The 26829-nt window shown below is 38.0% G+C and overlaps 1 protein-coding gene across 2 annotated transcripts in view; it reads right to left on the reverse strand.

The window, feature by feature from the left end:
• The window catches only part of MED6 (mediator complex subunit 6), a 39223-nt gene extending 13084 nt beyond the window's left edge, over window positions 1–26139 (reverse strand). Inside the window, exons 1-6 of one of the 2 annotated variants that reach the window (XM_077122880.1) lie at window positions 24827–24881; window positions 12737–12896; window positions 10158–10249; window positions 8442–8524; window positions 8034–8142; window positions 6583–6698 (exon numbers count right to left, since the gene is read on the reverse strand). In XM_077122880.1, the coding sequence (XP_076978995.1) occupies window positions 6583–6698; window positions 8034–8142; window positions 8442–8524; window positions 10158–10249; window positions 12737–12896; window positions 24827–24833 (567 nt within the window). In that variant the 5' untranslated portion in view covers window positions 24834–24881. Of the gene's footprint in view, window positions 1–6582; window positions 6699–8033; window positions 8143–8441; window positions 8525–10157; window positions 10250–12736; window positions 12897–24826; window positions 24882–25888 lie in introns of those variants that run through there. The other variant, XM_077122879.1, reaches the window with a different exon arrangement.
• Window positions 26140–26829: the final 690 nt, after the last annotated feature.

Below are 26829 nucleotides of genomic sequence, written 5' to 3' on the forward strand. Positions count from 1 at the left end.
CACCATTGTGCTGGAAATGAGTACAGCAAAGTGGGAAGGTACAAGATCAACACCCAAAAATTAGTAATGCTGCTATACACTAGTAATGAGCAGTCTAAGGAGGAAATCAAGCAAAAACTGTATTAATAATAGCAACCAAAAGAGTAAAATATTTAGGAGTAAATTCAACTAATACCACAAAAGGCCCATACACAGAAAACTACAAGAAACTGCTAAATCATGGAAGACCTAATTAAATGGAAGGGCACACAGTGCTCATGGAAGATTAAAGATAGTAAAGATGTCAATTCTACCGAAATTGATTTATAGATTCAATGTAATCCCAAATAAAATCCCACCAACTTACTTTTCAGAAATAGAAAAACCAATAACCAAATTTATCTGGAAGGAAAGGATGCCCCAAATAGCTAAAAATATCTTGAGAAAGAAAAATGAAGTGGGAGGTCTCACACTACCTGACTACAGTGGTAAAACAGCATGGTACTGGCAAAAAGACAGATAAACTCTCCAGTGGAATAGAATGCAATGTTCAGAAATAGGCCCTCTCATCTAAGGACAACTGTCCTTTGATAAGGTGGTCAAGCCAACCCAACCGGGACAGAGCAGTCTATTTAACAAATGATGTTTGGAGAACTGGATATCCATATATAAAAGAACGAAACAGAAATCTTATCTAACAACTTCTGCAAAAATTAACTCAAAATGGTTCAAAGACCTAAACATTAGAGCTAAGACCATAAAACTTTTAGAAGGAAACATAGGGGAATATCTTATAAATCTTGTGACAGGACATGATTTCCTAAACCTTACACCCAAAGCAACAGCAATGAAAAAAGACAGAGAGAGATGGGCTCTCCTCAAAATTAAACACTGTTGTGCATCAAAGAACTTTGTCAGGAAAATAAAAATGCAGCCTATGCAATGGGAAATCATATTATCACACAGGGGTTTAATATCTTGAATGTACAGAGACCCAACAATTCAACAAAAAAAATAAGCAACCCAATTAAAAAAATGGACAAAACAGATGAACAGACACTCTTCAGAAGAGGAAACACAAATGGCTAAAAGGCACAGGAAAAGATGTTCAACCTCACTGGCTATTATGGAAATGCAAATCAAAACTACCCATTCTAGTGGATGTGAGATATTATCTCACACCTACTAGAATGGACATTAACAACAACAACAAAAGAAAAAAAAAACAGAAAATGACAAGTGCTAGAAAGAATGTGGAGTAGGTACAATTAATTATCCACTGCTGGTAGGAATGTAAATAGTGAAAACGCTCTGTAAGGCAGTTTGGAGGTTCCTTAGGAAGCTAAGTATAGAACTGCCATAGGACTTAGCAATCCCATTACTAGGTATATATTCAGAGGAACTGAACACAAGGACACAAACAGACATTTGCATGCCAATGTTTATAGCACCATTATTTACAACTGCCAAGAGACAGAAAGTTATCTTCCCATCAGAGTGGCTAAAGAAGCTGTGATATAAACATACAAAGGAATATTATGATGCTGTAAAACAGGATAAAGTCATAAAGTACATAACAATATGGATGAACCTTGAGGACATTATTCTGAGTAAAATTAGCCAAAAACAAAAGGACAAATACTGCATAGTTTCACTAATATGAGCGACAATTATGGTTTTTTTAAATCTCTCTTTTTTTTTTTTTTGGCATGGGCAGGCACTGGGAATCGAACCTGGGTCTCTGGCATGGCAGGCAAGAACTCTGCCTGCTGAGCCACCTTAGCCCACCCTAATATGAACTATAATTAATGAGTGAACTTTGAAAGCTGGACTTGAGAACACAGGTTATCAGGAAATAAAAAGAAGGTAGAAATTGGATATTTGGTACTGAAGCAGTACAGAATGTGCAACAGAACATTCAGAAACAGATAGTACAATACTATGTGATTGTAGCACAATAATGAAGTGCACTAAATGAAGTTGAATGTGAGTATTATTGAGAGAGAAAGGTAGGTGGCATGTATGACACCAGAAGGAAAGATAGAGGTAAAAACTGAGATGTTATAATTTAGCAATGCCTAGAATGAACAATGATATTGGTTAAATGTACAAATACAATGTTTTTGCATGAGAGAGAACCAATGAATGCCAACATTACAAGATTTTGAAAATGGAATGGCATACAGGTAAAAAGCACCATCAATGCAAGCTAAGGTTTATAGTCAACAGGAACATTGTAATGTGCTTCCACTGAATATAATAAAGGCATTATGCCAAAACTAAACGCCAACAAGAAAGAAATAAGGTAGAAGGGATAAATGATTATACTGGAAACCACTGATTTTTCACTTAGTTTGGACTGTATGGTACGTGAACAAAACTATTTAAAAATGAACAGAGAAATACAAGTGCTGGCGAAAATGTGGAGAAAGTGATGTACATATTCACTGCAGGTAGGTAAGGTACAACCCTTCTGGAGGGCGGTGTGTTGATTCCACAGGAGGTTAGGAGTAGGGCTGCCATATAATCCTGCAACCCTACTGCTAGGTATGTACCCAGAGGAACTGAGAATGGGGACAAGAATGGATATTTGCAGACTGATGTTTAGGGTGGCAGTGTTCCTGATCGGCAATGGATGGAGGTGGCCTAAGGGTACATCGACTGAGGAATGAAAGGGGGAACTGTAGCATATACATACAATGTACTACTGAGTGGCTACAAGAAGGAATGAAGTTGTGAGGTATAAGGAATGAAGCTGTGAGGCATGCAACTAGGTGAATGAGCCTTGAGGACAGTATACTGAATAAAACATCAGAACAAAAAGACAAATATTATAATGGCTCACTCATGTGGACTAACTATAATATACAAACTTAGAGAACTGAAGTTAAAAGCATGGGTTATCAGAGTAATATGGGCAGAGAATAAAAAATATTTGCAAAGTCCCCTTGGGGGATGGGGAGAAAGGAGGAAATATTAAACTCCCCCATCTGGGCAATTCCTGATATTCTCGCAAGCAGTGGGGACAACCAACTGAATAGGCTGAGCCCTCAATCTTGGGGCTTGCCCCTATAAATATTATTCCTGCCATGGAGAAGCTAAACCCACTTATAATTATGCCTAAGTGTTATGCTCAAAGATCTTATTTTGTTGCCCAGATGTGGTCTCTCTAAGCCAACTCCACAGGTGAGTTCGCTGCCCCCACCCCCAACGTGGGACAGGACTCCCAGGGGTGTAAATCTCCCTGGCAACATGGGACATGACTCCCAGGGATGAGCTAGGAGTCAGTCCCGGCATCATAGGATCGAAATGGCCTTCTTGACCAAAAAGGGGAAGAAAGAGACAAAATCAAGTTTCAATGGCTGAGAGATTTCAGAGTCAAGGGTTATTCTTACATTATGGAGATATCCATTTTCAGTTTGTGGTATATTAGAGTGGCTAGAGGGAAGTACCTGAAACTGTTGAACTGTATTCCAGTAGCCTTGATTTTTGAAGACTACTGTATAACTATTGTATAATATATAACTTTTACAGTGTATTCCAGTAGCCTTGATTTTTGAAGACTACTACGTAACTATTGTATATAGCTTTTACAATGCGACTGTGTGCTTGTGAAAACCTTGTAGCTGATGCTCCTTTTATCCAGGGCATAGACATATGAGTAAAAAACAAGGAAACCTGACCTGACACTTCATGGACTCAGACCTTGCTTGAGGGTATTCAGTAATTCACTGCAGTCACAATTTTGATTGCTGACAAAGACTGTCATTTTTTTAGTTGCCATTTTCCCAAATTACTCATCTGTATCTACTATCCTGAAGCCCTTTATTCTTTCCATGATAATGCTTTTCTAAGATACCAGGATGAATTCACAGAAAATATACCATCATGATTTAATACAGTCAATTTTAAAGTTTGTGAACCAAATTCCAGACAAATTACATTCTAAATAAATGGAGCCATAGTTATTCTTCTCTCTTGAAATTTTATTGTTAGGGAGTTTCCTTTTTGTTTTATCTAATAATTGCTGCTAAAAGTCAAGTATACTTATAAAAAATTAGCATTTAAAAAATTTTTCCTTTGTTTTGAAAAAGAAGTGTATCCCCCATTTAAATTATTAAATCTTTTCAGGGATGAAATTGGGACAGGGAGATATTTTGAGCCTTTCTATGTTATTTTAGCCCAATAAAAGATGCATTTAAGGTCTAACTGTGAGCATGTAAATTCTGAAGTTAGCTTATGAAACTCATTCTATAAACATTTTCACTTCTCTCTGAAGTGTGGGTATTTTTCTCATCTAAAAAAAACAGTGACTCTCTTCAAACCCACTTAGTTCTTAACTAAATGGGAGCTAATGAAGACCTCTTTTATGTATTTTAAGTAAGCAGTAATGTTTCCATCAGTGCTATATATATTAATACATTTCTTTCCTCCAAAGTAATTTCTTATTCATTTAGAGCTGTAACTACTTGGCCACAGAATGACATGGGAAATTGTTGGATACTACAAAAATTTAGGTGAAGAATTGTTTTGGGGAGACATATATCTAAATCACTTGCTGCCAATATTTTAATCCTTTATTTCCTAAAATGTTATTTTCAAAGCATTTCTTTTTCAACCTGCACTGCTTAGACTCATCTCATAATTTATTTAGTGGGAGGAGGCTCCAAACACAAGCTATGTGCATTCTACAAGGAGATGTTGCCCAGAACACTGTTCTCTTCATTCAAGCCCTCTTTCTAGTTTTCTATAGACTCATCCTTTATTGGAGTAGATGGGCTGTGCTCAGTTTTGCTAGACTTCCCAATAATGCTAATGTAGATTATCATTAGTGGTTTTAGTCACAACTGCTTCTTTGACAGAGCTTACACAAAATAACACCCCCATCTGTCAGGTGTACTTCACTCGGAGAATGTATTTTTATTGAAGATCTGATACAAAACACAAATAAATTTAACGTTTTAAGGCCTTAAGTTACTTGCAGATTTCTGAAGGCAGCAGTTCATTTTCAATAACTGAACTGAAACTAACTTTGAGCAGACCAAATAAAGCTATATTTTAGGTATGGTTATAAAGACACCTTAATGTCCCAACAGCCTCCTCATTGTTGTCTGCGCCCTTCAAGGCCCATCAGAAAGCTCTGGAAGTGTTATATAAGTGCTCATTTGAACTAATTGATCATTTGTTTAAAGAGATGCGGACAGTCCTCCAGAGATGCTTTAGACTATTCATTTATAGACCTTATTACCCATTACCACATCAGAAATTTTTATTTTTGGTTTTACTCTTTTCTTACATACTGAAAACTTAAAAAAAAAGAAAAGGGAATGATTCAGTGCATTCTATAGCAGAGGTGCACCTAAGCCTTTAACAACACAAATGGCTTGATACAAGTGCAGCCTCCTTCATACACACCGTGCCCAACCCAGAATTAACATGCTGGGTTCTTACATTGCGTAGCTAGTTAGTCGATGTCTGGGTTATTCTATATAGTGGCTCCAGAGCATTTGTTCCTCATTTCTTATATTTTATCTTTCCCCTTACATAAATCTTTTACCCTGAGATTATAGTCAGCAGTGGAAAGCTTGGTGTTCACAATAGGGAAAACTGTTTTTTGAAATTCTAGTGTCGTCACTTTTCAGACAATGTAAATTTACATGAATATACTCTCAATCTAATGTTCAGTGCTCTGTTATAAAATAAATAAATAAATAATGGTGGGGGAGATAAGGAGTAAAAAAAAAAGGGCAGATTGCAATACTAGTGGTCAATGAAAGGGAGGGGTTAAGGTATATGGGATGTAAGGGTTTTTCTTTTTTCTTTCTTTCTTTTTCTGGAGTGATGCAAATGTTCTAAAAATGATCATGGTGATAAATACACAACTATGTGATGATATTGTGAACCACTAATTATATACTTTAGATGGACCGTATGAACAGGAAGATCTCGCAATTAAAATATTTTAAAATAAAAATAAAATAAAATTTTAAAAAGCTCATTTAGGCAAATGACAGAATTGTGATTGCTGTTGTAATTCCCTAAAGAATATAGCAGAATTCCTAATATATATAGGAACATGACGGAATATAACTTAAATACCTATATGATGCTACTCTATCCTGAATCCTTCCTCCTCTGTATATCATGCCAAACCTCCTACTTCATATGTTCTGTTCTTTTCAGTTATAATAGTTTAAACAATTCTATCATTTAAGGGGTTTATATAGCCACTACAAAAGGCTGGAAAGTTAACAAATACAGCAAAAAGAGGATGAGTTTTAGACTGTAGTTTTGATACCACCTGTGACACTTTCAGCAAGTTCCTGAATGAGAACATTATCCATATGTTCCTCATAGAAGTATTGGTGAAGATTCAATGAGGAATTAAGCTTAAGAGCACTGAACAGTGTTAATTCCATTCCCCTTTACTCATTTCTTCTATTACGTCATTCAAAACATTTCCTGTGATTTAGGGATCATTTTTTAACAAATAAAGGAAATCAATATTTTTGGCTGTGCCTAAGAGAGTTCTCAATTTAAAAATTAAAAAAACATGTCAGGAAAAAGTGTTAAACCAAAATTAACCACACACATTCTCATTACCTGCACAAATCTGGGTGGAAATTTCTGTCTAAGATCTAAGAGTAAAGCATCCACTCGTTGTCTCTGGAAAATAGAACTTGGTTCTTCTTTCCTTTTGGCTTTAGGTTTGACTTTATCTATTAAAATATGAATTCCAAATCAAAATATTGCATAATTATTTTAGTGTCTTAAATTTTACAAACCTTTTATCTGCCACAGACATATTCAAACCTCATTATTTTCAGCGACTCTATTTTATCAAAGATAATTTACCAAATAAACTAAATACATCACACATACAGAAGTATTTGCTCATTCATAAATGAAATTGACATTCTAACATTGAAAAGCCTGGCATATATGTTTTTAAAAGATATTCAGCTTCAGTATATAAGCATGGATAGAGTTTTAAGGCTAGAGTTTTTCATAATCACCTGTAAGACAATCCAGACTACTGGTCTGAAATTAACTTTTGTATATTTTAAGTATATTAAATGGTCTTTTTCCAAAAACCTATTATGTACAAATGGAAAATACAAGTTCCACAAACTCAAACGTTAACATACTCATTTATTAATAGTGTAATTCAAAAGAAAAACAAGACAAGCCAAACAACAGAAGACCATGAAGATAATAAAGAGAAGAACATGAAAGAGAAATTCTGAAGTTGATTATATGTGAGATTTGCCCTGGGAAGAGGGTACAGTAAGAATCAGTCTCTAAATGATGGGTTCCAGATCAATTTTACCACAAACATTTCATTAGGATAAGGATAAATAACTCTTGGGTCAATTTAATCCAACTAACGAGAACTTTCCAATGTCAAAATGTCGCTCGCTACTATTAAGAATAAACATACCTGTATCTGAGAAACCACTCCACAGGTCTGAATTCTATATAAAGGCTACTACCTTCTTTCAGCAATTTACTCTGAGATGCTGTTTCTCAGAGAAAAAAAAATGCAGAATATAGATTCACTAATAGAAGCATGCTTCTGGAAGTATTTTATTGGTAAAATATGGTGAAGAGGTTCAGTAGCAGATTAGCAGCCATGGAAACTTAGGGGAGCTGCCAACACAACAGATAGTAATTTAGAAGGATCAGAAAACAGACTAGTCATATGGGATAGAGCTCTAAGAGCAAGCCTCATCTCCTCTATTTTGGAGACTGATAGGTAAGAGTCTTAGATTTCAAAATGACTTAACAGTTAAATAAGCAAGAAATATCATCTTTGCTCATTCTTTGCCTTTATATGCTCCAAATATTTTAAAATCTTAAGAGACCCTAACAAGATTACCAGTTAGCTAGCAGATTAAACTTTATCTGTTTCTATGGTATCTGTTCTTGTTTTTTCCACATCTAGTTACAAGGACCACAACAATGTCATCATCCTATGAAATGTCTTGCCATAGAGAAGTAAAACATACCTAGGATCAAAAAGCATTTTAGGAGGGGCTAAGCACTTTACCTACCTTGTTCTTCATGATCTTTGAAGTGCCACCAATATCCTTTGGAGGGATGATATCGACAATATGACATAGCTTCATCAAAAGCTGACTGAATGCCATGCACTGCAGTAAGCTTGTAAAAGGAAAATAAACTGAATTCCTCATTAGTTAGACCAAAATTTCCCAAGTAAGTACTCCCAAAATATTATACATGCAAAAACAAAAACTTCATATTTTTCACAACTTACATTATAGATATTGTAGTATATGCTTTTGGCATTGAATTAGCCCACAGTAACCTATGCTCAACACATTCTAATAGTCAATACTTTATACCAACTTACAAAACGGTGGGAGCTCCTGTTTGATTCTGGGAAACAAAGTAGGACAATTAAGTTTTCTTTAGTGTTTAAAGAACGTAAAGATACTTACCACTCTGGAGTTTATAACTGATCCCAAGTCTGGTGCCTGATAGATCACCCCAGCAATGATATAGTAATCAGCTAGTGGGGTAACTAAAACAGGGAGAAGAAAATGTTTATGGAATAGAATTTCAAAAACAAACTAAAATTTGACATTCTCCCAAATTAAACCTTAAAGCAGGGTTTGGCAATGCCTGTGTTTTTCTTTTTTGCTTGTTTGCTTTAAATAAAGTTGTACTGGAACACACTCATGCCTATTTGTATACATACTGTCTATGGATGCTTTGGCATTAGCTGGATAGTTGTGACAGAGACTGTGAGACTACAAAGCCTAAGGTATTTACTCTAGCCCTTCACAGAAAAATTTGCCAACTCCTGCCCTGGAGCAGTACTTCTACAACTCTTAATGTGCATCTTAATCACTTGAGGATTTTGTTAAAGTCAGATTCTTATTCAGCAGGGATAAAGCATTTCTCAAGTTCCCAAGAGATGCCAATGCTGCTGGTCTACCAACTGCACTTTGAGAAACAAGATCTTAGAGCACTATGTTGATCTTGCCCTTAGGGCATTTATCAAACTACCTTATGTCTTACAGATAAGGGAACTTATCTGTAGCAACACAAGTTCCTTCCCTTGAATTATAAAGCTCCTGATGAGGAGGCTATATTCAGATATTTGCAACATTGTACTATCTACAAAATTATGAAAGAAACATTGGTGTACAAAAATCAAGTCTATTTCACAAACAATGCAAAAACGAGATTATATTAATCAATAATTAATTACAATAGGTGTCTAGCTCTTTTATTTGAGATCAAATCTGGGTTCTATACACTTCAGTACTGATTTCTAAAGTAAGTTCCTTTGGTAACTGTGATGATTAGGTTCTGGTGTCAACTTGGCCACATGATGATGCCTAGTTGTCTGGTCAGCCAAGCAGTGGCCTGACCGCTGCTGCTAGGACATTTCATGGCTGGCTGATAAACTGGAAGGCTAATTTATCAAATCATAGGTCAGCTGATTGCAGCTGTGTTTGATTATATCTGTGATCACATAACGGCGCATCTCCTGCAAATGAGATAGATAATCCAATCAGCTGAAGAATTTTAAGGGAGGAGAGAGACTTTTTCACTGCTTCCTCAGCCAGCAAGCTTCTCCTATAGAGTTCACTGAGACTGCCAATCTCACAGCCGGGTAGGACTCTTCCATTCCACAGCTGAGTGAGACACCTTTGTAAATCTCATAGTTACAGATATCTTCTGTTGGTTCTGTTTCTCTAGAGAACCCTGACTAACATAGTAACATAAGCCAGGTAAGGCTTTTGGTCAAAGATGTTAATGAGGACTTCTAATCAAGCCTTTGTGAATTTTGGGATACTGCATACAACCATTTGTAGCTACAATCTCATTTTGTAACATAATTAGACTCAATGGACTGAGATAAGAAGAAAAGTTGCTCCGAACACTCAAGGTTCAATCAGGAGCCCAACTGTGCTCATACATGGGAAGAGGTGATACTGATGTACTGAGTTGCTTTGATTGTCACTAAAATGCAAGTCCAGTGAGTCCTTCTACCAAAGTATCAAATTTGTGTGTGAACTTGGGAACCTCATAAACAGAACCCAATCCAAAGATAAAAAAAAGAAGAAGAAAAACTTATAGGTCAGGAAGGAAATAAGTAACAGTATTTTAAGAACAAAATAATGCCTGAAGCCTGTACATTTTACCTTGGGTAGGGGACTGCCGCTGCTGTTTCCGAATGATAAAAAGAATGGGCTCTTGAGCATGTAAAAGGATGTATTCCACGCCAACCATCTGACTGAAAGCCAAACAAAGACATCCAGAAATCTATGAATATCCTACAAACAATTCTTTAGAATTTTCAAATCACTATATAAAAGGATAGCAACATTGTAAGTAGTATTAAAACTGCCCATGTTTGGTGTTAAGAATCCGTTGTTCAATTAAAAGTGGTTGTTTTCCAGATAGATAAGTATATAGATAAAAAAGATATGGTTTTAGGGTATACAGATGATTCAGTGTAGAATGTTCGGTTTCCATGCAGGAGACCTGGTTTGATTCCCACCCCTCCCCCGCCCCCCAAAAGAAACACACAGAAACAAAAATACATGGCTTTAAAACAACAACATCATCACATAGTTGTGTATTCATCACCACGACCGTTGTTTAGAACATTTGCATCACTACAAAAAAAAATGAAAAGAGAAAACTCATACATCTATACCGTGTACCCCCCTCACTTTGACTACTAGTATTTCCAACTACCCAATTTATTTTACCTCTTATCCCTCCTATTATTGATTTATTTTTCATCTGCATACTGAAGAGTGTTTGTTTCAAGAAAGCAATGAAAATGCCTAAATACATGCATAAAATATAAAATTAAAAGAGGCTCCAACTATACACTTTACCAAACTAGAGAACATCAAAAAACCTTATTCTTACCTTCCCTTACTTTTTATCCGACAGATTATTTAAAACTAACAAGTTATAAATTATTTGCCTCACAACAGAAGCCATTTAAAACCCCACAAGAAATCAATTTGTTGAACTCCCCTGATATTTAGCTAACAGTTCAAAAACTAAACTATACATCTCTTTCAGAAACTTTTGTAACAATAAAAAAAAAATCCTCATTATTTAGCATCCTAAGTCTGAAGAATTTTGCTTTGCATTTGTGGTTCAAATATTATTTTCTGTACTTGTCATATAAATACCCACAATAAATTACACTATGGTATGAGTTCTTAAATTAGATGTAGAACTGCAGGGTATTGAAAGTAGATGGTAATTAATATTTTAAAATGTCACCTTCTGTGTGAGACTAAAGCAAAAAATGTTTATTTGGTACAAAATCTATGTTTTGACTAGTGCATTTCTTAATATAACTTATGTAGACAGCTTAATTGAACACCATAAGTACACGCAACCTTGAGTAGGGCATGAGATTTTGCTTTGGTTTGTCCAGAGTGATGCACCAATAAATCCCAGAGTGATTTGAACAGCGAAGAAAAAAATATTTGCAAAATCCCCTTCGGGGAATGATGAGAAAGGAGGAAAATTCAACTTCCCTAAACTGAATTCTTGAAATTCTCACAAGCAATGGGGACAACCAAAGCAATAGGCTGAGCCCCCAATCTTGGGGTTTGTTCATATGAAACGTAACCCCACAAAGGATAGGTCAAGTTTACTTAAAATTAGGCCTAAGAGTCACCCCCAAGAGAACCTCTTTTGTTACTCAGATGTGGCCTCTCTCTCCAGCCAACACAAAAAGCAAACTCACTGCCCTCCCCCTGTCTATGTGGGACATGACTTCCAGGGATGTGGACCTTCCTGGCAACAAGGGACAGAAATCCTAGAATGAGCTGAAACTTAGCATTAAAGGATTGAGAAAACCTTCTCAACCAAAAGGGGGAAGACTGAAATGAGACAAAATAAAGTGTCAATGGCTGAGAGATTCCAAACAGAGTCAAGAGGTTATCCTGGAGGTTATTCTTACACATTAAATACACACACTTTGTTAGTCAAGATGTAATGGAGAGACTGAAGGGAACTGCCTGAAAATGTAGAGCTGTGTTCCAGTAGCCATGTTTTTTGAAGATGACTGTATAATGATATAGCTTTCACAATGTGACTGTGTGACTGTGAAAACCTTGTGTCTGATGCTCCTTTTATCTACCTTATCAACAGACGAGTAAAACATATGGAATAAAAATAAATAATAGGGGGAACAAATGTTAAAATAAATTGAGATTGAAATTCTAGTGATCAATGAAAGGGAGGGGTAAGGGGTATGGTATGTATGAATTTTTTTCTGTTGTCTTTTTATTTCTTTTTCTGAATTGATGCAAATGTTCTAAGAAATGATCATGATAAATATGCAACTATGTGATGATATTGTGAATTACTGATTATGTATGTACAATGGAATGATCATAAGTGAAGAATGTCTGTGTTTGTTGTTACATTTTTTTTAAAAATTAAGAAAAAAGAAAAAAGATGTAGAAGCAGCAATAAAAGTACAGTTATCTGGTTGAGAGTAACAGCTGCATTGCTAAGCTTGCTCATCAGATCCATATCTAAACATATTTGTATTTTAATTGGACAATAATATATGGAATTATATATAGAAAAACTCCCTAAATTACGAGCTACTAACAATTCTCTTACATGTCAAATTTGTACAAACCCAAACAAAACTCCAGTTCTTCATCCAAACATATTTCAAGATCCAGTTTGAAAAAACTACATGCTGCAAAGATGCTAACTTCTTAAAATAACTTACTTTAAGTGTTCTAATGTTAGTCTCTGCATTTTGACCACTTCATTATTACACGTCCTGTCGTAAAAAGGATTGCTTCTTTCTGAGAAGTAATCCAAGACACTACCACTGTTCAAAATGGGGATCCAGGTACTGTCAACCCAAGAAATTCCCAGCAGATTATCTACAGGAAAGAAACAAAATGATAAAAGATGAGAAAAGAAAAACAATCCAACGAAACAAACATTTATTAAGTATTTAATGTAATAGGTACTATGAATATAAGGATGATGTGGACCCAAACCTACGTATTCTCACAACTTAATAAAAGAGACAAGTACACATGACAACACAACATAATAAGTGCTATAAAAAAGATATGGGGCAGTGGCTCAGTGGCAGAATTCTAGCCTGCCATGCTGGAGACCCGGTTTCGTTTCTTGGTGCCCGCCCATGCAAAAAGAAAAAAGGTATGGACAAATGTATTGTAAGAGTACAGAGGAGAGAGCTGAGTACTTCACCAGGGGGAGTGAGAATGATTTTTCAGAGAGTGAGAAGGAGGTGGCTTTTAGAATTATAAGTTAGAGAATAAACAGAGGTTTACCAAGGAGGAAAAAAACACAAAGTTATTCTAAGCACAGAATGCATATGCAGACATACGAAAATACAAAACTGTTATAGGTTTAGATATTAACTTCATGTAGGTGAAAAAGTGATGAGTTGAAATCTATAAGGTCCCCCCAAAATTGTAAATTCTGAATTTTATTATGTTGGCAACTAATTTAAAATTTTTCAAACATGCATGTTAGAAGAAACACATCCACAACTAACAGTTTGAGTATTCTCAATCAGAAACAAAGAAAGAAGAAAGGAAATTATTAATTATAGACAAAAGTTAGTAATGCAAAAGTTAAGAGACAAATGGAGAAGAGCATTCCCTTAATTACAGCCATACTGTTCCATATCTTAGAGCAGAATTAAGTCTGAAATTTATCAAGATGCAAACAAATTTAAAAGGACACATGGTAAACAGAGCTGAACATTTTTAATTTTATTGACTTTTTTTTTAAATTTTACTAACTTTTATTGACTATTTGCCGTGATGACACCACTGTATTAAACCCGTGTAAATACTGAATATTAAAATCCCTATAGGGAATTCTGGGAAGATGGACGAATAGGACAGATTGAGTTCACCCCTCCTCCAAGGGACAGCTAAAAAAGTGACAGAAAAACAACCGAACAGTGATTCCAGAGAGTCAGTGACCTGAGAGGACCTTCTACACCACATACAGAGGCCTCGGTTGCAAAACCTGAAGAACTGAGGTCAGAGATGCAGACACCATTCAGCTAATGCAAAAAACAACCTAATGTGCCCCTTTCCAAAAGGGAGCCCAGAGCTCTCATGAGTGCATGGACAGGGGGACAAGGACTTGGAAGTAAGCCAAGCCACATTCCTCCAATGCACTACACCCACACATGCCACCCCACAACTAGTGACTGGTGACTCCCCCCATGCCCCACCATGCTCCAAGCACCCCCCCAACCCCTCCCACACACATCAGCACCACACCACTGTCCCATGCATGTGCACAGACCAGTCCCAGCCCAACTACCTCTCCCGTGCAAACGCACAACCCGCTCCTCCTGCAACCCACACACGCTTCCAGCCCCTCCACAAATAACCTCCCTCTCCCTGCTGGCAGTCAAATGCGTATCCAGGCTGCAGGTGCTCATCTTCATACCCAGGCCACCCCCACCCACAACCCGTAGAGTTGTGCAACCCATCCCCAGCTCTGGACAAGCATACATTAATGCCCACCCCCCCAGTTCCATGTACATGCACACACCCACTCCCACCACACACCCCCAGCTCTGAGCAGAAGACAACCTCCGCATCTAGGCATACATACCTCCAGCCTACACATACGCAACCCCATCCCTGTCCCTAAGCTCTGCGCAGCATACACCAGGGCCTAACCCCTAGACTCGCGCATGCACATAGCCCCATCATCCCTGCCAGGTACCCACATATCCATGCACTGACCTCTAGACTCCAGCACCCCACACTCTCTACCCAATACGCGATGTATACCCTTGCCCCAACCCCCGGTACATGTGCCCTTCTCCCACACCGGGCAGGTGCTCACATGCACATCTGTGCTACATAGCCCCCACCCTGCACATGCATGAACCACTACCCCACCATATCCGCAACTGTGTACACACAACAGGGTCCCGCCCACCCAACATCAGCCTGACCCACATTCCACAACCTCTATGACCTCTGCCCCACCCCTGTAAAACTATGCATCCGCATCCCAGCCCTGTGCATAAGGACATACCATACCCTGCTCACCCTGTGCCGCGATATCTATGCCCTGTACCTCACACCCTGATGAGCATGACCCACACACTCCACGAGCCCACCGGCATCTTGCCCAAGCACCAGGCCCCACACAACTACACAGCACCCCATCCATCTCCAGCTGCGCCCTATCTCTGTGTCCCCCACACCATACTCTGCCCCTGTACTGCAAGGCCTGCTTGAGCTGCACCTCACCCCCAACCCCCCTCTTTGTACCTCTAAAACCCTGCACCTAGCAACCCACACTCACAGGTACCAGCACAGCATCCCTGACCAGTGGATATACAGGTGCCACAATCTATCACAGGAGTGGTATGCCCCGCTCCACGTGCCACATCCTGCATGACACCTGTCCCTCAAATACAAAGCTTAAGACTGCTGAAGGAAATCAACTTCCAAACTAACCCTATCAAGATATTTACATGCCACAAAGGCAACAGAAACTCACTAAACATATTAAGATGTAGGCAGATATAGCCCAGCCTAATGATCAAACTAAATGACACAGACCTTGGAACAATTAATCAAAGATCTTCCTATAACTATTAAATAAAATCAGTGGGATGGCTAATGATATAAAAGAGATCAAGAAGACACTAGAACAGTATAAAGAGGAATTTCAAAGAATAAATAGAAAAACAGCAGATATCAGAGATTAAAGATACTGTAGACCAAATCAAAAATAAACAAGAGACACACAACAGCAGACTTTGAACAGGGAAAAGAAAGAATAAGTAAACTAGAATAGGACAACAGATTTCAAGCACGCAAAAGAACAAATGGCACAAAAGATGGAAATATTTAAATTGGATCTCAGAGCAATTATGGGCAAAACAAAGCACACAAACATAAGAATCATAAGTATCCCAGCAGGAGAAGAGAAGAGTAAAGAGCTAGGAAGATTAGTGGAGGATATAATGGGAGGAAACTTCCCAATACCTTATAAAAAGACATAAATATGCAAATAAAAGAAGTCCAACTAACTCCAAAGAGAATAAATCCAAATGAGCCTACCCTAAGACACATACAAATCAATCTGTCAAATGTTGAAGAGAAGCAGAAAATCCTGAAAGCGGCAAGAGAAAAACAATCTACTAAATACAAAGTAAACCATAGAAGACAGAGTTCGGACTACTCAACTCACATTATGGAGGCAAGAAGGCAGTGGTATACTATGAAAGAGAAAGACCTTCAGTCCAGAATTCTGTACCCAGCCAAACTGTCCTTCCAAATGAAGGAGAGATTAAAATTTTCAAAAACAAATGCTGAGAGATTTTGTTAACAAGAGACCAGCCCTGAAAGAAATACTACAGGGATTTCTGCCAGTTGAAAAATGAAGACAAGAGAGGGAGGTTTGGTGGAAGGCACAGAACTGAAGAATACCAGTAATGGTAACTTAAAGGATAAAAAGAGAAAGAGGGAAGAGTGGGCCACAGTGGCTCAGCAGACAGAATTCTCATCTGCCATGCCAGAGACCTGGATTTGATTCCTGGTGCCTGCCCATGCAGAAAAAAAAAAGAGAGAGAGAGAGAGAAAGAGGGAAAAGAATATATAGATTTGACAAATAAAACCCAAAGGACTAGATGGTGGATTCAAGAAATGCCTTTACAGTAATAATTTTGAATGTTAACCGGCTAAATTTACGAATTAAAAGATACAGATTGGCACAATGCATTAAGAAATGTAATTCAGCTATATGCTGCCTACAAGAGACTCATCTTAGACACAAGGATACAAATAGATTGAAAGTAAAAGGATGGAAAAAGATGTTCCATGCAAGCTGTAATCAAAAGAAAGAAGCAGTGGCTATACTAATATCAGACAAAATAGCCTTTAAATGTAAAGATATCATAAGAGACAAAGAAGGACACCATATATTAGTAAAGCGGACAATTTACCAAGAAGAAATAACAATCATAAAGGTCTATGCTCCCAATTAAGGAGCTCCAAAATACATGAGACAGACATTGGCAAAACTGGAGAGAGTGATAGTTCAAAAATAATAGTAGGAGACTTCAATACAACTAGACAGAGGATCAACAAGGAAACAGAAAACTTAAATAACTTGCTAAATGAATTAGACCTAATACACATATATAGATTGTCACACCCCAAAACACCAGCTATACACTCTTCTCTAGTGCTTACGGTACATTCTCCAAGACAGATCATATACTGGGGCCCAAAACAGGTCTTTATAAATTTAAAAACATTGAAATTATTCATTGTGATCAGAGAAACACAATGGAATGAAACTGGAAATCAATAAACACCAAAGAATGAGAACTTTCACAAATAAATGAAGAGTAAATAACACACTTTTAAACAACCAGTGGGTCAAAGAAGAAATTGTTAGAAAAATCGGCAGCTATCTGGAGAAGAATGAAAATGAGAATACAATATATCAGAACTTATGGGATGCAGCAAAGACTCTGCTGAGTGGAAAAATTATTGCCCTAAATGCCTATATTAAAAAAGAAAGAACAAAAATCAAGCACTTAACTGCTCACCTGGAAGAACTTGAGAAAGAATGATAAAAACACTCCACAGCAAACAGAAGAAAAGAAATAACAAAGATTAAAGCCATGTTAAGTGAATGGGAGAACCAAAGAACAACAAAATCACTACAACAAAAAGTTGGTTCTTTGAGAAAATCAATAAAATTGATGGGCCACTAGCAAGGCTGACTAAGAAAAAAAGGATGCAAATACACGAAATCAGAAATGGGGGGGGGGGGGTCATTACCACAGACCCTGAAGAAATAAAAGCTCATAAGAGGAAACTATGAACAAATATACACCAACAAACTAGACAATCTAGATGAAATGAACAAAATCTTGGAAACACACAAACTACACTGATTCAAGAAAAAACAGAAGATCTTAACAAACCAATTACAAGAAGAAATTCGATCAGTCATCTAAAATCTCACTACAAAGAAAACCCCAGGGCCAGATGGCTTCACAGGGAATTTTATCAAACATCGCAAAAAGTACTAACACCAATCCTGCTCAAATACTTCCAAAAATTCCTAACTCATTTTACGACGCTAACATCATGTTAATACCAAAACTGGCTAAAGATGCTACAAGAAAGGAAAACTACAGACCAATCCCCCTAACGAATAGATGCAATAATTCTCAACAAAATACTAGCAAATCGAATCCAATGACACATTAAAAGAATTATACACCACAAACAAGTGGGGTTTATACCAGGAATGCAAGGATGTTTCAACACAAGAAAATCAGTTAATGTAATACAGCACATTAAAAAATCAAGAGGGAAAAATCATAAGATCATCTCAATTGATGCTGAAAAAGCATTCAACAAAATTCAACATCCTTTTCTGATAAAAACACTTCAAAAGATAGGAACCAAAAGTAACTTCCTCAATATGATAAAGGGAATATATGAAAAACCCATAGCCAGCATCATACTAATGGTAGAGACTGAAGGCTTTCCCCCTAAGATCGGGAACAAGACAAGGCTGCAGTCTGTCACCACTATTACTCAACATTCTACTAGAAATTCTAGCTACAGCGATCAGGCAGGACAAAGAAATAAAAGCCACCCAAATTGGAAAGAAAACTACATACCATTGCTAAAAAAAATCAAACAAGAACTAAATAGGTAGAAAGACATTCCCTGCTCACGGATAGGAAGGTTAAATGTAATTAAGATGTCAAGTCTACCCAAATTGATTTACAGATTCAACAGTACCAATCAAAATTCCAACAACCTACTTTGAAGACTTGGAGAAGCTAGTTACTAAATTCATCTGAAAGGGAAAGAGACCCCAAGTAGCTAAAAGCATCCTAAAAAAAGAACAAAATGGGTGGGTTAAAACTTTCTGATTTTAAAACTTATAAAGCCACAGTAGTCAAAACAGCATGGTACTGTACACAGACAGAAGCACTGACCAACGGAATCAAAATTGAGAGCGCAGAAACAGACTAACAAATCTATGGTCAACTGATCTTTGACAAGGCCTCCAAATCTGCTGAACCAGGACAAAATAGTCTTTTAAAAAAATGGGCATGGAAGAACTGGATATCAATAGTGAAAAGATTGAAAGAGGACCCCTTACACCCTATACAAAAATTAACTCAAAGTGGATCAAACACTTAAATATAAGAACGAGCACCATAAAGCTTCTAGAAGAAAATATAGAGAAATATCTTCAAGACCTAGTAAGAGGTAGCTTCCTAAACTTTACACCCTAAGCACAAGCAACAGAAGGAAAAATAGATAAATGGGAATTCCTCAAAAATCAAATGCTTCTGCACCTCAAAATACTTTGTCAAAAAGGTGAAGAGGCAACCAATTCAATGGGAGAAAATTTTTGGAAATCACTTAGCAGACAAAGGTTTGTTATCTTGTATACACAAAGAAATCATATAACTCAACAAGAGAAGAACAAACAACCCAACTATAAAATGGGTTAAAGATAATTGGCATTTTTCTGAAGAGCAAAAACCGATGGCTCAAAAGCACATGAAGTGATGTTCAATTTCATTGAGTATAAGGGAAATGCAGATCAAGACTACAGTGAACTATCACCTCACACCTATAAGAATGGCTGCTATTAAAAAAAAACAGGAAACTATAAATGTTGGAGAGGATGTGGAGAAATTGGGACACTTATGTACTGCTAGTGGGAATGTATAATGGTGCAACTACTATGGAAGACAGTTTGGCAGTTCCATAGTAAACTAAATATCGAGTTGCCCTATGACCCAGCAACAGCACTACTTGGTATATACCCAGTAGAGCTGAAAGCAATGACACAGACATCTTTACACCGATGTTCAGAGCAGCATTATTCACAATCACTGAAAGATGGAAACAAACCAAATGCCCATCAACAGACAAGTGGATTAACAAAATGTGGCATACACATACGATGGAATATTATGCAGCAGTAAGATGAAATGATATCCTGAAGCACAGGATGCATGAGCCTTGAGGACATAACGCTGAGTGAAATAAGCCAGACACAAAAGGATAGAAACTATAAGATTCTATTTTTATGACCATGGTAAAGATCAAATCAGAGCCTTATAATATAGAATATAGAAGCTAGAGATGGGTGAACAGTTAGCTAATGAGGTTCACCTTAATTGTAAGAGAATAGATACAAGTGAAGGTGGTTCACTAGTGGGTCTATAAGTAATATTACTATATTGAAGGTGAACAAGATTGAAAGGGGTTGTACAGACTCATGTGTCCCACCGATTAGCTCTACAAATATAAATAAGTACTGCACGAACTACTGCAAAGGTATGCATGTTGTACAAAGAGTTTATAATTTCGGGGTATGGGGGGAAACTGCTATGGCATGCTATAAGCTATGTTTAACAAGAAAACATAAGCAGTACCACAGCAATACCAGGGGTAAATAATGGGGGGGGAGGGACAATAAAGTTATCTAAAATTGAGAGTGTTGATGGACTGCTGACTTGGAACGTTATACATGAGCCCCAGTACTTGGAGATGGCTGAAAGATGTACTAACTGAGAAGCAGACTGGCAAACAATGGTGCATACATATGATCAAATATCGTGCTGCTACAAAAAGGAACAAAGTTGTGAGGAATAGAACGTTGTAAAAGAACCTGTGGGACATGTGGTGAGGCAAAATAAGCCAGAAACAAAAGAATTGTATGATCTCATCTAGAAAATGCCTATAACAAAACTGGACCCTTGTTCTAGTTTGCTAGCTGCCAGAATGCAATATACCAGAAACGGAATGGCTTTTAAAAAGGGGAATTTAATGAGTTGCTAGTTTACAGTTCTAAGGCCGAGAAAATGTGCCAATTAAAACAAGTCTAAAGAAATGTCCAATCAAAAGCATCTAGGGAAAGATACCTTGGTTCAAGAAGGCCGATGAAGTTCAGGGTTTCTCTCTCAGCTGGAAGGGCACATGGCGAACACGGCGTCATCTGCTAGCTTTCTCTCCTGGCTTCCTATTTCATGAAGCTCCCTGGGAGGTGTCTTTCTTCTTCATCTCCAAAGGTTGCTGGCTGGTGGACTCTCTGCTTTGTAGTGTTGCTCTCTCTGACTCTCTCTGAATCTCTCATTTCTCCAAAATGTTTCCTCTTTTATAGGACTTCAGAAACTAATCAAGACCCACTCAAATGGGTGGAGACATGTCATCCCCTAATCCAGTTTAACAACCATTCTTGACTAAATCACATCAACCAGGGAGATGATCTCATTACAGTTTCAAATATACAGCATTGAATAGGGATTATTCTACCGTTAAGAAATGGGATTTATATTAAAACATGGCTTTTCTTAGGGGGCATGCTTCCTTTCAAACCAGCACAACCCTAGATAGTAAATTCTTACAGCAGTCACATTTAGTCCAGAGCGGTACCTGCTATTTCTGATTTTGAGAGGTTGTTTATATATGTATAACCTGGTATTTAGAGATGAGAATGAAGCCAAGAGCCACCAGAACTGACAGAGCAACAAAACGGACAGAGTCCTGGGGAAGCCACTGACAACTCCTGGAGAGAAAACTAGCAGACATAGCCATGTGCCTTTCCAGCTGAGAGAGAAACGCTGACCATCATTGGCCTTCTTGAAACAAGGTGTTCAGATTCTGTAAATCCAGATGTCATAAAATTTTAAAAAGAAGCATAACCCTCACAAGGTTAGGTGGACTAAAACATTTCGGAAGGAAGCTAGTAAAGAACTTACAGTGGATAATTCATTTGAATTTGAAAAACGCAGAAATGAACTTGTCAAGGACCGGCGGAGCTATGGAATAAAACTATTGATGCAATGAAGCGAGTCAAAGAAATTAAACAAAAATGCCAAGCTAAATTTATAATGAACAGGTTAAAAGAAAAATAAAGAACTTTCATGTCCTCACAAAAGTTCAGGACATCAAAGAAGTTAAGCAAAATATCCATCTTATCCAGGCTCCTCTTGCAGGCAAAGGAAAGAAGCTGGAAGAAAAAATGGTTCAGCAAATACAACAGATGTGGACACGGGAGATATTTCTTAAAAATCTCACTGTTTAATTGAACACCATAAGTACATGGAACCTTGAGAAGGGCATGACAGTTTGTAGGTTTCTCCAGAGTAATGCCCCCATAAATCCCAGAGTGATTTGAACAGTGAATAAAAAAAAATTTGCAAAGTCCCCTTGGGGGAATGGCGAAAAGGGAAAAATTCAACTTCCCCATGTGGAGAATTCCAACCAGGAGTGTTCCAACCTGGTTTAAGTGTTCTGATAGCCAGTTGGTGGATTTTGTGGGTGAGCACTATATAATCTTTTCCTAAGATGGCACTAAATTTTGTTAATATCCACTAACCTGAGATTCCTGGTGGAATAAGTTTTATTTATCTAACTTGTCACTACTTTAGAAGAAGAAGAATCCCAGTGCCTTTTAAATTTTGTAGTGTTCTTTTCTTTACAAAAGCTCCTGTTGTTTTTGGAAATAAGAGTTTATGGGTAAAGTATTGCCTCGTTATTTGCACGGGAAATAAAATCAATTACTAAAGTTAAAAAAAAGAATGAAGCTGATTAGGTCAGGATTAAGGTAATATGGAATATAGAGATTAGGAAGACACTATTTTAGAACTTCACCTACTCTCTGAGACCAAAGGAAGAAAGGTTTATTTTGCCCAGAACCTAAATTTTCAGTAGCACATAATCTAACTCAACCTACCCGGATAGATCATTTGAACAATCAAAACACAGGGAGACCAGAATAACAACTGTAGCTCATAATTCTATATAATGTAATGTAATACATGGATACATTCAAGAGTATAATCAAAAAGTATTTAGGGGTGCACAAGGCTCAGTGGTAGAATGCCTGCCTTCCACGTAGGAGACACAGGTTCAATTCCTGGAGCATGCACCAAAATAAATAATAATAATAATAAGTATTGGCAAAGTCCCTTGAGAGATGGGAGAAAAATATGAACTATTAAACTTTACCACTTAACCATTAGGCTTATTTCTCACAATTTTTACATATATTCATGATTAACACTCAATATTGAAACATAATCCAGAAATACAATGTTTATGTTTTCCCATTAAATTGTGAGTTTTAAGAACTGGGGCTGTATCTTACTCTCCAAGATAGTCCCAGAAATAAACACAGGACTTCATAAATAACAGACAGCAAATGCATACTAATTCATGATTGTGGGCAAGGATACGTAAGGTATGATTTACTCTACTGGTCACAGATTTTCAGCAATCCACTTACACAGACACAGAATCCAAGGATGTTCATTTACAAATGACTAATTGGGATTAAGAGGGTGGTCTGCGTATGTGAAACAGAACCAATTATTTCACTTAAAGATTACCTATAACCACAGCCTATAAAAAGAATACACTAATGTGGTACTTAGATTCAGTTGTCAACTTGGCCAGGTGAAGGTGCCTAGATCTACTGCTGTGGACATGAATCAAAGACGTGTGAACCTCATATCTTGCTCATTACATCCACAGTCGGCTGGGAGGCGTGCCTGCTGCAATGAATGATGTTTGATTTAACTGGCTGATGCTTAAATGAGAGAGCTCAAGGTAGCACAGCCCAAGCAGCTCAGCATACCTCATCTCAGCACTCGCAGTTCAGCCCAGGCCTTTGGAGCTACAGAAAGAAAAATCACCCTGGTGAAAGTTGTTGAAACCCAGAGGCCTGGAGAGAAGACCAGAAGAGATCACCCTGTGCCTTCCCACGTAAGAAAGAACCTCAGTTGAAAGTTAGCTGCCTTTCCTCTGAAGAATTAACGAAATAAATCCCCTTTTATTAAAAGCCAATCTGTCTCTGGCGTATTGCATTCTGGCAGCTAGCAAACTCGAACAACTACCAAATCAAGTATTCTCCAACAACTTACCATTCCCACTGTTACTACCCCATTCCAAGCTACCATCAAATCACCTTGAATTACAGAAACGGCCTCTTACCTGGACTTCCTAATTCCACCCTTGCTCTGTTTCACTGCTCTCAGAAATAAGGGTGATCCTGAATAAAAGTCAGATCATATCATTTCTCTGGCCAACCCTCTAGTAGCTGTCCATTTTACTCAGAGGAAAAGCCAAAGATCGCCTAAAGGCCTATTAATCCCTGTAAGATCTCGTCATTCGTTATTACCTCTCTGCCCTCATCTTCTCTTGCACTCCACTTCAGTCACATTGGCCTTATTGTTGAGGAACACTGTGATTTCTCTACCATACCAAATTTCCACCATACAGCCTTTGCAGTGACTCTAAAATCTAAGTACAAAATAAAACATTCAAACAATCCGAAAACAGTCTGATAAACTACGGTTTCCTTTTTCATTCAGGAGCATAGCAAATGCTCACACAGCCCAAGTACAGCTCCCTAGAAATCAGCAAATGATGAAATTAGGCACTTAAAACTCACTTATCATGGAAGACAAACATGAAAAATATTATCTAGTCATGCTGAAAATCACAGGATATTCTGAGTAACTATAAATAAGAATATATTTGTAATAAGTGTACTAGATCCCAATCCAAGTAACATAAAAAGATATCTCAAACACTTCACTTTAAAAACCCAGTCTATACAAACAAAACCCAAGTGACTGGAACATAGCCATAGTTAAACCTCTTTTAGGGGAAGCCCTTTTCTTTGGTCTGCTAGAAAAGGGGATTAGATTTAAACATGAATTTTAGCTTCCTCTAGGTACAAAAATCAAAGCCTCTTTGGGTGTTCACAGGTAGCTCACTGGTAGAATGCTCACCTGCCATGCAGGAGACCAGGGTCCGATTTCCCGCTCATGCACTTCCCAAAAGCAAAACAAACAAAACTTCAACAAATGGTGCTGAAATAACGGGATACTCACAAGAAAAAAGAATGAAATGTGACACCATCCCCACCCCTATACTGCATACAACAACAACAACAAAAATCAAAGCCTCCTTTAAAGAAATGCTCTACAAAGTTGAGAATTTTATACAAGTATATGAAGTCTTGATGGAGTCACCACAACAGTCAAAGTTATAGACTCTCGCTCTCTTCCACATTCATGAATTTTCCTGGGAAGGTTTATTTGGAATTAAGTTTCTCGTGCTTAAGGTATTTTTAAAATCATCTTTCTATTTTTTCTTTAGAATCCCAGAGCAAAATTTCTTTATTTTTTTTCTTTTTTTACACAAATTCATTGAAATGCGTGTTTAGTTGTGCTGAGGGGAAGCGATGTGGGCTGGATGCTACCCGAGATCAAGTAGCAGAAATTAAGGCTTTGCATCTCCACTTGCTCAGTGATTAACAAACATCTGAGTATCTCTACAGGTGAACTGCGAAAAGGAAGGGGGGAGGGGGAAGGTCCCTGCCTCTGTAATTACTGGATGTTCGATGTAAAATACTCGAAAATAAAATTTCTAGTAGAAAGTCTTAGAGAATCGTGCAAGATCAAGAATAAAGCAGACTCAATGTCAAGGCCCAAGAAATCAAGTCTGCTCACTACCCTACCCACCTCTCCGCCCAAAGGTCACTGCTTTATTCTCGATAGAACAGTTCCAATACTTTCACAAAGATACGTGTGTAGGACAATACTGAATGAGAGTTTAAAAGCTCAGAGCTTCCTCCAATCTCTTCGCTTTGACCCTTCAACGAGAACCCTCAGGGACTGGGCGAGGGGGAACAGCAGCCTTCCGCCAGATTATTGTCTTGGGCGGGCCACAGAAATCATTCAGAAAAGTGTGGGAGCCGTCAGGAAGGAGTTAGAGCCTTGCCCCACGAGCTATAAATTCCAAACTAGTCCACAGACAATCAGGAAACAAAACGGAACAATACAAATTACCTCGTATATCCACCGCCGCCATAATTCCAAAAGCGAATAGTTCTTCTTCCGGCGCAGAGTTGACGTAACGAATATGTCGACGGAAGTTGAATGTTGCAGATCTTACAACCGGTGAGGAGCAAAAGCACACAGGGGGCGAGTGGGCGGGCCAGAAAAAGACAAGCCGGAGGAGAAGAACGGATTCAGCAAGGAGCTGAGCACCAGCTGAAGACTCGGGGAGAAAAGGGACAGCGATGAGGGTGGGGACAGGAATGAAGGGGGCGGGGTGGGGATGTAGGGGGCGGGGCTGAGAAGCGTGAAAAGGAGGAGGAAGAGGGAGCAGGGTGCGAAGAGCGAACGTGCCTGGAGAAGTCAGGGACGGGGGAGGAACACGGAAAGAGGGTTGGGGCGGAATAAGCGAGGACTGCTGGAGAAGGGCGGGGCTCGGAGAAGCTAGAAGAGGCTGGAAGGAGGGGACTGGTCCAAAGGAAAGAGGAGAAGGACAACGTAGACTACCAGGAATAAAAAGGCTGAGCGGAGCCCCACGCCCACCACTGAGGGATTCCAAAATTCGGTTTTAATCTCCTGTGATCGTTTAAAAAACACATTATGTCTATGTAGCGTTGGAAATGGGCGCATCTCAAATTTTAAAAACTCCTCAGATATATCCAATGAGCAGTTAGATTTAGGAGCTACTGAACGTTTTCTTTTTCACCCTGCCTCAGGCATGGTATTGGCACAGGACTAAGCAGAGAGAATTTGGGCGTCTTGAGCTTTTACGTCACTAAACCCTTTAAAAGTCTAAAGCAATTAAAGTGTTAATGCCTTTAAGGCAAAAATTTTACTACAAGAAATGCTTCTGAAGAAAAATATTACCAAGATTAAGAGAAGAGGAATACCTGATGTATCCAAGAATAGCTGTTTAGTGATTGTATTCCAAGTAGCCTGGGGTTAGGTAGGTG

This window comes from Tamandua tetradactyla, chromosome 12, assembly GCF_023851605.1.
Source record: "Tamandua tetradactyla isolate mTamTet1 chromosome 12, mTamTet1.pri, whole genome shotgun sequence".
NCBI lineage: Eukaryota > Metazoa > Chordata > Mammalia > Pilosa > Myrmecophagidae > Tamandua > Tamandua tetradactyla.